The 14,240-nt window shown below is 29.8% G+C and overlaps 1 protein-coding gene across 2 annotated transcripts; it reads left to right on the top strand.

Moving 5' to 3' along the window:
- Positions 1-9,357: 9,357 nt before the first annotated feature.
- Positions 9,358-12,151, top strand: LOC121222620 (mannose-1-phosphate guanylyltransferase 1). 2 transcript variants are annotated; one of them, XM_041103752.1, is made up of 5 exons: positions 9,358-9,656; positions 10,537-10,669; positions 10,763-10,825; positions 10,931-11,170; positions 11,263-12,151. In XM_041103752.1, exons 2-5 carry the CDS (start codon positions 10,559-10,561, stop codon positions 11,932-11,934), a joined length of 1,086 nt encoding a protein of 361 aa, XP_040959686.1. In that variant the 5' UTR covers positions 9,358-9,656; positions 10,537-10,558; the 3' UTR covers positions 11,935-12,151. The 2 variants fall into 2 exon arrangements, with proteins under 2 accessions (XP_040959686.1, XP_040959687.1); XM_041103753.1 differs by having other exon boundaries at positions 9,417-9,642.
- The last annotated feature ends 2,089 nt before the right edge of the window (positions 12,152-14,240 follow it).

Below are 14,240 nucleotides of genomic sequence, written 5' to 3'. Positions count from 1 at the left end.
CTTGTATTTTTATTAATCATAAAAGAAAGTACTTTTTTTATATAAAAAATGATTTATTAAAAAAATTGGTATATTCCCATGTTTTAAAAATGGATATAATATATAATTAAAAAAAACCTAAAAAGGTGAAAAGAAAATGCTTACAATACAAGGATTCATTGGCATACAAAGCACAATTGTTGCTGCAATAAGCGCAGTGCATATTTTGTGCAAAAATACCGAAAAGCAAAGGCAACATAAGTTTACGTAATAATATTACAGAATGCACGTGGGAAATTTGCTTCATGTTTTGGTAACTTTGATATGGCCTGAACTGTGAGCTGTCTTTGGCCTAACACCAGTGTCGGTGGCACCAACCCAAGCTCTGCCATTATGGAATTTTCATTTTTCCTTTTCCTTTAATCTTTCTTTATTTGTTAACTTTTTTTATTAGTCCCTGTATTATGCATAAATTATAAGTTTAATCCTTGTATTTTAATCTGGTCTTTTTTAGTATTTGTTCTTTTCGAATTTTGAAATTTCAGTTCTGTTCCAAACGGTACGGTGGTCGCTAAATTCGTTAAGTTAAATTATGTTATTTCCAAAATCTCATAAGACAAATATATTATTATATGAGTAATGTCATGCCAGCCGATAAGTTATTTTAGTTAATGGATTTAACGATTACCATTTGAATTAGAATTGAGTTTTTCAATTTTCGAAAAATATAGAATTACAATAAACCAAACTTATAATATAAAGGTTAAATTTATAATTTACATATAGTATAGGGACTGATTGTAAATTTTAATCTACTTTACTTGTTTATTTGGGAATCTAAATCCTTGATATATAAGTTATTTTATAATTTTTGGAGTGAATTCCAATTTATTCCTTTTTGATTCCTTTGAAGATCCTTAATTATATATATTAATAGATACTTACTTGAATGGTTAAAATCTATATAATAATATTTAAAATGTTTTTATCAAAAATATTTGAGGAACTTAATAATCCTTTTCCGGCTCGGGTCATTTTTGGTTGCCGGTGAATTTTGGGTTTAGATCATTTTGAATTTAGATGTTTATAAGTTTGATTTTTCGAATTGAATTGTTATGAGTTCGGATTTTCTTGAATTATGATCACTTTAGGCTTGGTCATTTCACATTTAAATAAATTTGACTTCGATTTGAATCAATTTTGACTTTTGACAGATCAAATTAGGTTTTCGAGTTCATACTAGTCCCACACATACACGTACATATATAATTTTTCTCCAACACGCGCACAGATTATAATACTCATGACGTGGATAAAAAATTTATGTAAAATAAATAATCATTAAAATTTAATATAAGAAGCATAGGAACCATTGATTAAAATAATAAAATTGAAGGCCATAGCATCCAATGGTTTTGATTGATTTTATTTTTGGGTAAATTACGCTATTAGTCATTAAATTATAGTAGGTTTTTGTTTTGATAACTTAACTTAAAAAATTACAATTTAGTCTCTAAACTATTCAAAAATTTTCATTTAAGTCATTGAGTTATTAAAATTGAGCTTAAATGTTTAAACCTAAACTCAACCCATATTTTAAACAAATAGCCCCGTTCATGAACAAATCTACTTCTGTCACTTCTTCTAAAATCTAAAAACCCTATATTTTCCACATCTTTATGTATGTGGTGGCTTTAGATTGAAATAAAGAGATACAAAACTTAGAAATGTTGGGCCAATTCCTTAAAAAAGAAATACTAATTTAATTAGCCAGTTATTTCTGACTTGAAAATTTGTCAAAAAGCCAAAAACCATAAATAAATAAGAAAACCATGTCAACGCGGCAATGGCACGATACGCCTTTTCCTTATTTTGGCCATTTCAAGAACCGAAACTTCGAGTTTTGTCATAAGCTCACACAATTTTCTTTTTCTTTTTTACTACTTTTAAATTTTTTATTTAATTAATTCTAGATTTTAAAGGAATCAGTTGGTCACACGTTTTAAAATACTGGTACCCACAGATTTTGGTTTGGGTTGGGATTTTAAACATTTTTATTTGGGAAGCATTAATTAAGCATTTTTAATGTTGGTGAGATTTGGTTTCTTCGAGTCTCGTGGGGCGGGCAATGTTGCTCTCCGCGCGTATGTTCAGCCGCAATTATTGGTTCCCCCTTATAACTAACTAAGTCAATTTACGTGGAATCAGATTTGAATGTTTAATGGACGAGGAAATTGGATTTAACGTAGAAAAATCCGACCCATGTTGAATTTTTACATTATAATTTTACGGTTTAATTGTCTTGATTTCTGGTTTTGGGTAAACTATAAAAATAGTTACTTTTGTTTGCCTCAAATTACAGTTTAGTCATTTATGTTTGAAAAGTTATGTTTTAGTCACTTACATTATCGTTTTGTTACGAAGTGGTCACTCTGGTATTAAACTTCGTTACCTCCCTAACGGCAGTCCTACGTGGCAGTCCAAACGAGTTTTAAATGCCAACTTGAATGTCCAATTGTTGGGGTGAAAATATGTTCTTAATTAAAAATTTTTAATTTGGACTGCCACGTAGGACATCCAACTTGGCATTTAAAACTCATTTGGACTACCACGTAGGACCGTCGTTAGGGAAGTAATAAAGCTTAATGGTAGAGTGACCACTTCGTAACAAAATAATAACATAAGTGATTAAAACATAACATTTCAAATATAAGTGGCTAAAATGTAATCTAAGGTAAATATAAGTGACTATTTTTATAATTTACCCTTCTGGTTTTTAATAAGTTGATAATAATTTGTTTTATATATGATTTTATTTATATTATTCATCGATTCGATTGAATTATTTATTTAATCGATTAGTTTGATTTGATTTTGATATCACTTATTAGATTTTGACTACGGTTTCTCAATTTTCAACTATATAAAATTGAATTACAAGTTAATTAAAGTTGTTTAAAAATCAATATGCTAAAGCCGATTGAGTCTTATTTCGATTGGTATCGGCATTGTTGCTAAAATAGGAAGACATGAGTTTGAGTGCGTTGAAGCGTATTATCCTCCTATTTAAGGGTTCGGGAGAGGCTATGGGTAATTCTAGGTGTTGGATCAAAAGAGTAGATATGATAAGAACCTATAATGAGATTAGTGTTAAAAAAAACGAATATGATGGTTAAACTAGGGGTGTTCAAATGATCGGTCAGTTAACCGAAATTTATATATTTTTGTCTTTTGGTTAAAATAAGTATAAAATATATATAAAAAAATACATTGCTAATATAAAAAATATATTTTATATAATATATATAATTTATTTTGATTAATTACCCGATTTCGAACCGAATTAACCGATAATCAAAATTTAAAAGAATCATCAACCGACCTCCGATCAAACTAAATTCAACTACCGACAAATTAATCAAATCAGATCAATTCAATCGATTAATTTTATTTTAACCGAACTATGAACACCCCTAAATTAAAACCTTGACGTTGTTTTCATCATTCCTCACTATCCATTGGTAATGTGTAACCAAAAAAATCATTTTTAATTACTTCTCATTTTATTTTATGTCAAGATATGTCTCGATCCCTATACTTTGGAAAATTTTAAGATTTAATCCTTAAACCATTTTAATAATAAAATGTACTCGGTAGGGGTTATCCAGGGATCATGAACACAAATTCTTTATCACTCTACTACTAATTCAATCGACATTTAATTAGTAGTAGAGTGATAAAGAATTTGTGTTCATGATCCCTGGATAACCCCTACCGAGTACATTTTATTATTAAAATGAAATTATCTTATTTGTCACTCTACCACTCGTTCAACCAACATTTAATTCCCAAACCTAAAATAATTCAGTCATTATACCATTAGTATTTTTTGTTGAAATTTACTTATTTATCAAGTACATTTGCTAAATTTATGAAATCGGTGTCAACAACAAGAACAATATTTTTAAATTGAACAAATAATTTTAAATACATGGACTTCATTTGAAATTTCATTCAAATACAATGACTAAAAACAAAATTTTCCTTTTATTTATCATTGATCCATTAATTGACATCTGATAAACAAAATTTTCCTTTTCCCACTAGGATCTTTTGTAAAGATTTCAACAATGTTAGATTAGTTTTCTTCATTTCTTTCCTCCTGGATGTTTCCATTCGGAAATGCCAAAATTCTTCTGCCATCTGTCCAGAGTTTGTAGACTTCATCATGGAGAAGATAATAGGCTTGTGATAATAAATCTAGTCCTGTTTGGACTTGATAATCTTCAAATTTATTATAACATTTATCAATTGTTTTTGACAAATGTTCTTTATCTTCATTAACAATAGATAATTGGGAGGTTCCAATCATCCTTTTAATAATCCAAATTTGATATGGCTGATAGAATTTTTCTTGTTCAGCTATACCAATTAGACTACTAATATCAATATGAAAATAGTAATAAAAATCATCATTGTTTATGATGTTTTGTAAAACAGACTTTACAATAGCTGGAAAATCTTTTAAAAGATGAAAAGAAAGATTTTGCACAACTATTTCTTTAGTAAAACCCCATTCAATATTGGTTATATTAAATGGTTCATGATCTAGTCTGTATTTTAAAGTAGGAAATTCATTATCTAGATAATCAGTAAAAACATAAGCTTGTAGAAAATATTCTGAAAAAGCTTTTTGAAATTGGTTTTGCTGTCTGCAAATTACTTTATTTTTTTTTTGTGAATATTTCTACAGGTAATAATTTCCTAGCTTTATTGAACATACATATTCTAAATACTTTATTCATAATAGAATTGTTTTTCCCTTTATGAATAAAATATTGAATAATATCAAGAAGATTGTTTATCTCCTTAATATCCATAAATTCGAGTTGGAATTCATCCCAATCTTTATATAAAATAGATTTTAATAATAAATCTTCAGCTTCATTTTCTTTAGTTGTTTTTTCAACTAAGAATGATGAAAATCTGGTAAGAGCTTTTCGGAAATTGGCTCTTTGTTGTGAAACATGGGTTTTCCATATTTCATTTATAAAATCATAAATTTCTGGTGATAAACCAAGATTATAAAAATCTTTAATTTTTGAAAGATCTTTTTCTTCTTGAATTTGTTGTTGTTTCAACAAATTGTCTGATTTTTTGATGACTTCAGCAAAGCTGTTTTGCGTTACTGAATTCGAGTTTTGAGACCATTGACTCACCGTATTTGGGGTCAATGAAAAAGTATTTCCCATTGGTTGGTTTACCATTGGGTAATTTAAAACATTTGTTCCAAATGGTTGGTTTACCATTAGATAAGACACATAATATCCTTGGTTAGGATAAAATGGTGTTTGTGCAGGTACAAATCCTTTTTTGGAGTTTGCTTCTGCTTTCCCTTTGTTGGGATTTTTGTGAACAGTATTCCATTCACCAACTATTACTTAATGTAGAGGTTTTTTACCTCTATCCATAACCTGCTAAGATAATCAGCAATTGTTAGCAATAATTATCTAATTTAATAGGTGTAAAATTTTTATTACACACAATTTTTTTTTCTTCTTCAATTGGAACTTTTATAAAATCATCTCTTGCTGATAACCAAATAGAGTTTTTATCAATAGTAAAAGGTAAATACTTACATATAAAATTATTACCTAATAAGATATCTGTTTTCATTTTTGGAAAACAAACTATCTTAGGAATTATAAATTTAACATTGTTTATGTAAATTGGTATATTTTTTGCTTTATATTTTATTATATTTTTGCTACCATCTATCCCTAATATTTTTATAGGTTTTTTCATTAATTCCCATTTTTCTATAGGAATCGCATTTTCTCTGCAACTACAAATTGTAGCTCCAGTGTCAACCAAAGCATTTAGAGAATATTTTTTATATTTTCTAAATTGAAATGTAACTTTAATCATTATTTCAACTTTTGACTTTTTGTCGATTGTTGAAGTTTGAATTTCTTCTTTAGAGATATGATTTTTGTTAATCTTCTCTATCATTTCATCACAAAATATTACAAAAGATCGTTTACTTTTTAGTTCATTATGATGGTTGATGAAGACAAAAAGTCATACATCAAGAAAACTATCAAGAGGGTTGAAGTCAACAAAGATGGCAACCTGAAAAGAAGAAAATCCACATACCGACAACAAAGTTTGGCAACGTGGATGTCATCATCAAATCCATGATGGAGACAAAAGAAGACAATCCATATGCAGACAAACAAGTTTTGCAACGTGGAAGCTATCATCAAACCAATGATGATGTAAGCAATGATGGAAGCTACCATGACACAAGCAAGTGATGGAAGCAGCCATTAATACAAGCATGCAACGTGGAAACAACCAGAGCCATGCAATTAAAGTTACAAAAAGACAAATGCGACGTGGAAGCAGCCACATCCATTTGAAGCCGAATCCTTATCAGAAACACTGTTCGGGATTCAAAATACAATTGTATAGAATTTTTTTATCTCCTCTATAAATAGAGAGGAAAGTTCAATTGTATAGGCATCGTTTGCTTATAGTTTACTTTTTAGTTTTCTCTCTTTTGCAAAGATTTTCCTTTTGTAATAAAGAGTCTATATTCCCTTCCGCTCATACTCTCCAAATACCCTCCACTCACCCCCCTCCACCTGTTGGTATCAGAGGTGCCGGTGTTACGACTTTCTGGAGAAAGTAGCGTAATATTTATTGTAAGTTTTAATCTTTGATTTACATTTCTGTTTGTTTCACGGTTATTTGTTTCAAAACCTATATCTGTTAATATGTCTTCTTGTTGCCGTTGAGTCCGGGGTGGACGTGTAGGCGTTTGGTGAAGACGTTAGGATTACAGGCCGGTTTTAGGTTACCCGAAGCAAATAATATGGAGCAAATCGAGTGTCAGTTTAAAGATAAAACTTGTGATCATATTACGCATATAGATTCTAGAAATGAAAATAACATTTCATCTCTGAGTAAGGGTATTAATAGTCTTGTTGACATGACTTCTTTTTATTTTGGTAAATTATATAGTAAGGTCAGTTCTGTAGAAGAAAAAGTAAATAACATAGGTAATATAAAAGATTTAGACTTAAACCATGAGTCTAAAGAAATATTAACTAATATTAATAATAAATTAGATCAAGTTTTTAATAATAATATTGAGTCCGATGTAAATTTAGGTCCTTTATATTATGGTAATGGTCAAGATCATATTTTTGTTTTATCTGATGAAGAAAACACTTCATCTGATGAGTCATCATCTATGATAAAAAACTATAAAAAACATAAAAAACGTAAAAAAGAAGATAAACAAAAAGAATATGATTTCCAATCCTATAAAACACTTATAGAACATTGGAAAGATAAATTTACTACTACTGATGATCAACTTGAAAGAGTTGAATATTTAAAACTAATAGAAGAACTTTATGAAAAACATAAAGATCTTTTTAGTATGTTTAATTATCATTATATGTTAAAATATGATGATAGTAGTAGTTCGAATAATTCTGAAAAAACAGAATTATATAAGAAACAATCTGATGAAGAAAAAACTTCAACAGATCAGGAAATAAAAAATAGAAATTTATCTGATGAAGAAAAAACTTAAACAGATCAGGATGAAGATATAAAAGTCTCAACCTATACTTCTGATGAAGAAACCACTTCATCTGAAGATGAAAATATAGAGATTCCTGAACCCATGGATACTGAACCACCAGATCCTCGTGGAAAAAGGAAGTTAGAATCAGATGATCAAACAAATGATTATCTTAGAAATTTAAAAAGAGATTTTGAAATAAATAATGATACAATGAGAATTTTTAGTGATAACACTGAAAATATTGCTACTAATGATGTCAAGCCTGAATACCCAGGTGAATCATCAAGTCAACCTGTTCAACAAAGAATAGATGACTTAAATAAAAGAAATGTTGCTCAAGGAGGAATATATTTAGATCTAACTAATACTCCTATAGCAGACTATGAAAAAGTCATAGATGATTGGGCACAGTCAATGTTGTTGTAAACAACAACACTTGGTCAAAAGAAAAGTTTTTAAACTATTTTGTTGGAACTTTTCAAGGTGTTGTTCTTCAATTTCTTAGACGATGGGAAGAGTCTGAGAAAGGAAAAGAACAAAAGGAGCTTTTATTAAACCAAATAGGAACTCCTAAAGATCTTCTAAAAGGATTAACCTCAATTCTAAAAACAGAATTTTGTGGTTATTGTGATAAAAAAGATCAAGATAGTGTAGCTAGTTATACTCTTTCAAAAATAAAATTGTGTGATATTAGATATTTAGAAGAATTTTCTAAAAAATTTCTTAATGAATATCAAAAATTAAGAAATGAAAATATAGAGTTTTGGAAAAACCAATACTTTCATAAGTTACCCCCACCTTGGGATGAGATATGTATAAACAAATACGTATCTTATGTAGATAAGTACAGTAGAAACTCAGGGCTTTCAAAAGATAATATAGATACTATAGGAAATAGAATTAATTTTGCAAAAGAAAGAATAACTTTACACTGTTTGCAAAGTAAAGCGGCTAAACAAGTTAAAAATAAGTTAAGTCATAAATATTGTTCTAAAATACTAGAAAATGAATGGGAATTTGGGTGTAAACAAATATATCCCAAACTTATAAAAAACGTAAAAAATATAAATTTAGAAAATGGAAGCCAGGTAATAAAAAATTTTCTGGTCAAAGTAAAAAAGTGGTTAGGAAAAAGTCTTCCAACCAAAATAAACAAATATATAAATGTTTTATTTGTGATGAAGAAGGTCATCTAGCTAACAAATGTCCTAATAAAAGGAAAAATGCTAGGAAAATGATCAAAAATCTTGAAGAACAAGATTTAGAAATATGTTTCATACAGGAAACAAATCATAATGAAATATTATATGAATTAATATCAGAAACTGATTCTGATGAAGAATATATTTTTATGTTTAATATAGGAAATAATTCTAAAAATCAACTAGAAGAAATTCCTAATTCTGAACCACAGAATATTAAATTAGGAAGTATAATCGGAAAAGAAAAAGACTAAAAGAAGAAATGTTTACCAATAATTTTTAATTTTTTTTAGTTTTGGCTCATATCGTTCCGTGATACAATAAATTCTCATTGTAAGCAAAATAAAAATAAAAAAGTAGAAAATTCGAATTTTCTAAAGATTCACTGACTGTGACACTTACTACAATGAAAGCCAATCATCATTTACCGTTTTCCATCATTAGATAACCACACACCTTCGCCCCAACTAAAATCCGAATCGTACATTTTTATCCCCGACCCGTAACCCATCCAAAACCCGAAACCGCCTCGAAACATCTCTTTATTTTCAATAAAAAAATTGAATTTAATAAATTAATTCAAATCCGCCAAAAAGAAAAAAAAGAAAAAGAAAAAAGAAAGAAACCTTCACGTTAGTTATCTTCATCACATTCTCGCCTTTGTTAATATAAATACCGCTCTCCTTTCCCATAAACGATGCCCCATTTTTTTTCCTCTCTAAGCTGCCACCTCAGCTTCCGACACCAAAAGGAAAAAAAACTGAAAAATTACAACTCGTCCTTGTTGACTCGGTTCCCCGCCTTTTTTTGTTGTCTCGAATCGGTCTCGAGTTTTTGGAACTCAGTTCGTGCTTGGATCTGGTAAGGCTTTTAAGGTAATCACTGAATTATGGTGTTTTCGAGCTCTGTATGGAGTCGTTTTCTCAAGGTTTATATTAGTCTAGCTTTGAATGTTTCAGTGGAGTTGACAATGTGATTTCCTGTTCGGCGTTTTTATTTTATTTTTGTTCGATTTCGTTGCTTTAATTGCGTTTTTGTGGAGAATTTTGAAGTTTGTTTTGATTTGCAGTGTTGTATTTTTGTTAGATCTGAGGTTTTGCATGGTTAAATTTGAGAAAAAAACAACAGGGGATTTAACTTAATTTACTTAATCTCGTTCTTGTTTAGCCACAGAATCCAACTTAAGAATTTTACTGAAGTTTTTCGTTTCTTTTTTGATATGTTTGTTGTTAAAATGCTTTGTAAAAAGTCAAGAATTTGCGTGTCGCTAGATCAAGACTGACTCGGCTTATATTTTCTGGCTAAGTTTTGATTTCTTACTTGGAATTGTCAAATTCAAATGCTTCCTTTTATTTTAACCTTCTACGCGTGATCTTGTGGAGATCTCCTGTTTTTCATGGCTCGGTGGAAGCGAGAAAGGCAATTTCTATGGACATTTGAATGGTCTTTCTTTTTAAAAAAAAAACACTATTTCTTTTCCCTTGAAAATTATTAAAATAAAGTAACTTAAATCATGTTCCGTTACTTGAAGCAGGGTTTACTCTATGGCTGGATTTTGTTTTAAAGTCATTCCAATCAATGTATTTGGTAGGAAGGAAATAAAGGGAAAAAAATCAGATGGTTGACTATCGCATCAAGGCTTATGGCGTGTGTTTTAGTGTTTGGTTTCCTTGTTATGTACAAGTAGGAGAGTTTTTGGGGTTTTATTTGGGATCTAAATTGGATTGCTTAAGTTACTGATTATATTATTTGCAGGTAAATCAGAAACTGTATCAGAATGAAGGCACTTATTCTTGTTGGAGGGTTTGGAACTCGATTGAGGCCATTGACTCTCAGTGTTCCGAAGCCACTTGTCGAATTCGCTAATAAACCCATGATCCTGCATCAGGTATTTTTCTGGTTTATGATTGTTGGAAGCAGTTTTTTTTGGGTTTATGATTGTTGTTTTCTCAAGATAGTATATATTTGGATTTTTTTGTAGATTGAGGCTCTCAAGGCTGTTGGTGTAACTGAAGTTGTGTTGGCTATTAATTACCAACCTGAGGTACATGAGAGGTTTTTAATGTGTAAAATTTGATGCAATGATCTGAAAGTTTTAGTGGCTATAAGTGTTCATAGGCTGACTGGTGGGCAACTTGATTTTTTGTAGGTGATGTTGAACTTCTTGAAGGAGTTCGAAACTAAACTCGGGATCACGATCACGTGTTCTCAAGAGACTGAGCCGCTCGGCACTGCTGGTCCTCTTGCTTTGGCTAGGGACAAACTTGTTGACGAGTCCGGCGAACCGTTTTTTGTCCTTAACAGTGACGTTATCAGTGAGTATCCATTCAAAGAAATGATTGAATTCCACAAAGCTCATGGTGGAGAAGCTTCCATAATGGTAACCAAGGTAACAATTCGACTCTTTTAAGATTTTCTTTGTTTTCAGTTTTGAGTTATTTTCTATGGAGAGATTGTAATAGTCGAGTTGAAACTATATAGGTGGATGAACCATCGAAATATGGTGTGGTGGTGATGGAAGAATCAACAGGACAAGTGGACAAATTCGTGGAAAAACCTAAATTGTTTGTTGGAAACAAAATCAATGCTGGGATTTATCTGCTGAACCCTTCTGTTCTTGATAGAATCGAACTGAGACCAACCTCGATTGAAAAAGAGGTCTTCCCGAAGATTGCAGCCGAGAAGAAGCTGTATGCAATGGTCCTACCAGGGTTTTGGATGGACATCGGTCAACCAAGGGACTATATTACCGGACTAAGACTCTATCTAGACTCCCTTCGAAAGAAAGCTTCACCTAAGTTGGCCAGTGGTCCAAACATTGTAGGAAACGTTTTGGTTCATGAGACTGCCAAAATCGGAGAAGGATGTTTGATCGGACCAGACGTGGCAATTGGTCCAGGCTGCGTTGTCGAGTCCGGAGTCAGACTTTCTCGTTGCACGGTGATGCGTGGAGTGCGCATCAAGAAACACGCATGCATATCCAGCAGTATCATCGGATGGCATTCCACCATTGGTCAATGGGCTAGAGTAGAAAACATGACCATCCTTGGAGAAGACGTTCACGTATGTGACGAAATTTACAGCAACGGCGGCGTGGTTTTGCCTCACAAAGAGATCAAATCGAGCATCTTGAAGCCGGAAATCGTCATGTGATGATGTTTTTTCGTTTTCCAGGTAAAATTAAAGAATGTATTTGTTCTTTTTTTTATTAATTCCTTCTTTTTCACTCCAACAAGAAGTATTGAATCCCAGTTTTCTGCTAAGTCTCTAGGGTCATTTCCTGTTTGTCAATTGCTTAAGTTAATCATTGGTGTGAAATGTGTAACTTTAATGTGTATATTACAAATAAACATTACATCTGTTGGTTTTATCCGGGATTTTTTTTTTAACTTATTAGCAATAATTTGTTTATTTTTGTATATTTTATTGTTATTTCACTATTTTCTGGTCATCTTGGTTGATAATTGAAATATATCTGAACCTATACTAAAATAAATTTGGAAAGGATCTACACTTAGTGGACTTGAGTATATTTATATGCAGGTTAAAATATGCTATAAGTTCCCATTCTTATTAAAATTCTGGAATTTAATTCTTATGATTTTAAAATTTAAATTCAACTGTTAATACTATTGTTTTTTTGTATTTGTTAAATTTATTGATGTAGCATTTTAAAATAAAAAAAATACTCATATGACAGTCATGTAATTAAAAAATGACTTATAATTTACTTGAATTTAACAACAAAATTTACTATATTAACAATTGGATTTAAATTTTAAAATCTAAAAATAAAAGAACTAAATTTTTAGAAATAAAAATACATGAACAAAAGTTCAAACTTTCGAGTATAAAAACTTATGACATTTTTTAAATTTATATGGATACTTTAGAAATCCGAAAAAAACCCAATCTAATTTCGAACTAATTCAAATCCGAAGACTTAACCACGACATCTTGAATAAAAAAAAATCCGATTATATAATATGAAATGACTCAATTTGAAAGGCTTAATTCTCAAACCAAAATGACCAAACCAAAGTAATCCGTAAATTTCAAAATCCTTGACCTTATTTCATCCAAAACCAATCTGATTCATCTAAATGATAAGTCTAAGACGCACCTATTCTGTCGGCAGCATAGGATAAGAAATCCTTTTCCCCAATCTTGGAGGGGCTAAAACGACAAAAGATAGAGCATTATTTGCATATTACCCTTCTTCTTTACTATAAAAAAATGTGGGCAATATTAAAGTAAAAAACATAATTATAATCCCACCGAGTCAATGATAAGAATTCAATGGGTGTTAGGCAACAAAAAAATTAAAGTTGATAGGTACTAGAGGGTACATATTCATACGGACCCAAAATCAAAGTTAAATTTTGTGGCCCCTAAATTACTAACCACAATTATCACTAGTTGTGACTAATGTTTCAAAATTAAAGTGGTTGTTATTATTATTAATTATTAATTTTTATATTTAATATTAATTTTATTATTTATATTTAAATTTTATGATTATTATTTTTAATAATAACATCTCCAAAATTAAAATTCGATATTTTCTTCTTCTTTTTTGGTAGAAAAGAAAAGCATAAAACGATTAAAAAACACACACATCTTAGGGATTATGAAGGTTATTCAAAAATGACTAAATTTGAAGTATTAGATACTGCAAGTCTTGCCTTATGATCGGTAACCGTGTTTTGGGATCTAGAAACATCGTGAATACGTATCTTCCATTCATGATTAAGGATATCATGAATCGAATGTAACTCCACCATTGTGTTATTGACAGATCCATCTGCCAACAATAATTTCACTAGAAATGCATCATCACATTTGAACACGATCCTAATTGATTAGCCTCATAATTATTATCATTTATACTGTTAATTAATTGTGTGGGCCTAAATTTAATTGCACGTAATGAATGACGTCAATGAAATTTTGAAATTTAAAAAAGATAATTAAATATTTTAAAAAATTTAAACAACTTGTCCAATAGTTTGAAACTATCTATTCACCTAAAAATTCAACATTTTAATTAAACTAATGAAAAGTCATAACATTTTTTTTCAATTTCTTTAAAATTTTTAGTTTTTTAAAACAAAATTTTAATGGTTAAATAAGGGTTTAATTTGCACTCACTATCTGTACTTTTTTAACTTTTGAAATTTATCCCTTATGTTTTTAAATCTTGAAATTTAATCCTTTTATTTGTCTAATTTAAAAATCAAAATTCAATTGATAATATTATTAATGAGCATTAGTTAAACTCTAATATTAAAATTTAATAGCATATATTCAAATTTAATAAAAGTCAAACTTTAATTTTTGAATCAAACAAGTATAGAGATTAAAGTCCTAAAAATAATATTTCTAGAAAAAAATCCTAAAATTAATAATTAAATTTCAAAGAGTATAAAGATTGGGAGCAAAATTACACCTTAATTAAG

The sequence above is a fragment of the Gossypium hirsutum genome, chromosome D10, assembly GCF_007990345.1.
Source record: "Gossypium hirsutum isolate 1008001.06 chromosome D10, Gossypium_hirsutum_v2.1, whole genome shotgun sequence".
In the NCBI taxonomy this organism is placed as follows: Eukaryota; Viridiplantae; Streptophyta; class Magnoliopsida; order Malvales; family Malvaceae; genus Gossypium; species Gossypium hirsutum.
Note: the sequence above shows the minus strand (reverse complement) of the source record. Positions and strands in the feature narration are given on the sequence as shown.

Excerpts from the sequence above, each read along its gene's own strand:
- LOC121222620 (XM_041103752.1), top strand. The coding sequence starts at position 10,559 with ATGAAGGCACTTATTCTTGTTGGAGGGTTTGGAACTCGATTGAGGCCA. Across the intron at positions 10,670-10,762 it reads AACCCATGATCCTGCATCAG|ATTGAGGCTCTCAAGGCTGT; the intron begins GTATTTTTCTGG and ends ATTTTTTTGTAG. Across the intron at positions 10,826-10,930 it reads CTATTAATTACCAACCTGAG|GTGATGTTGAACTTCTTGAA; the intron begins GTACATGAGAGG and ends GATTTTTTGTAG.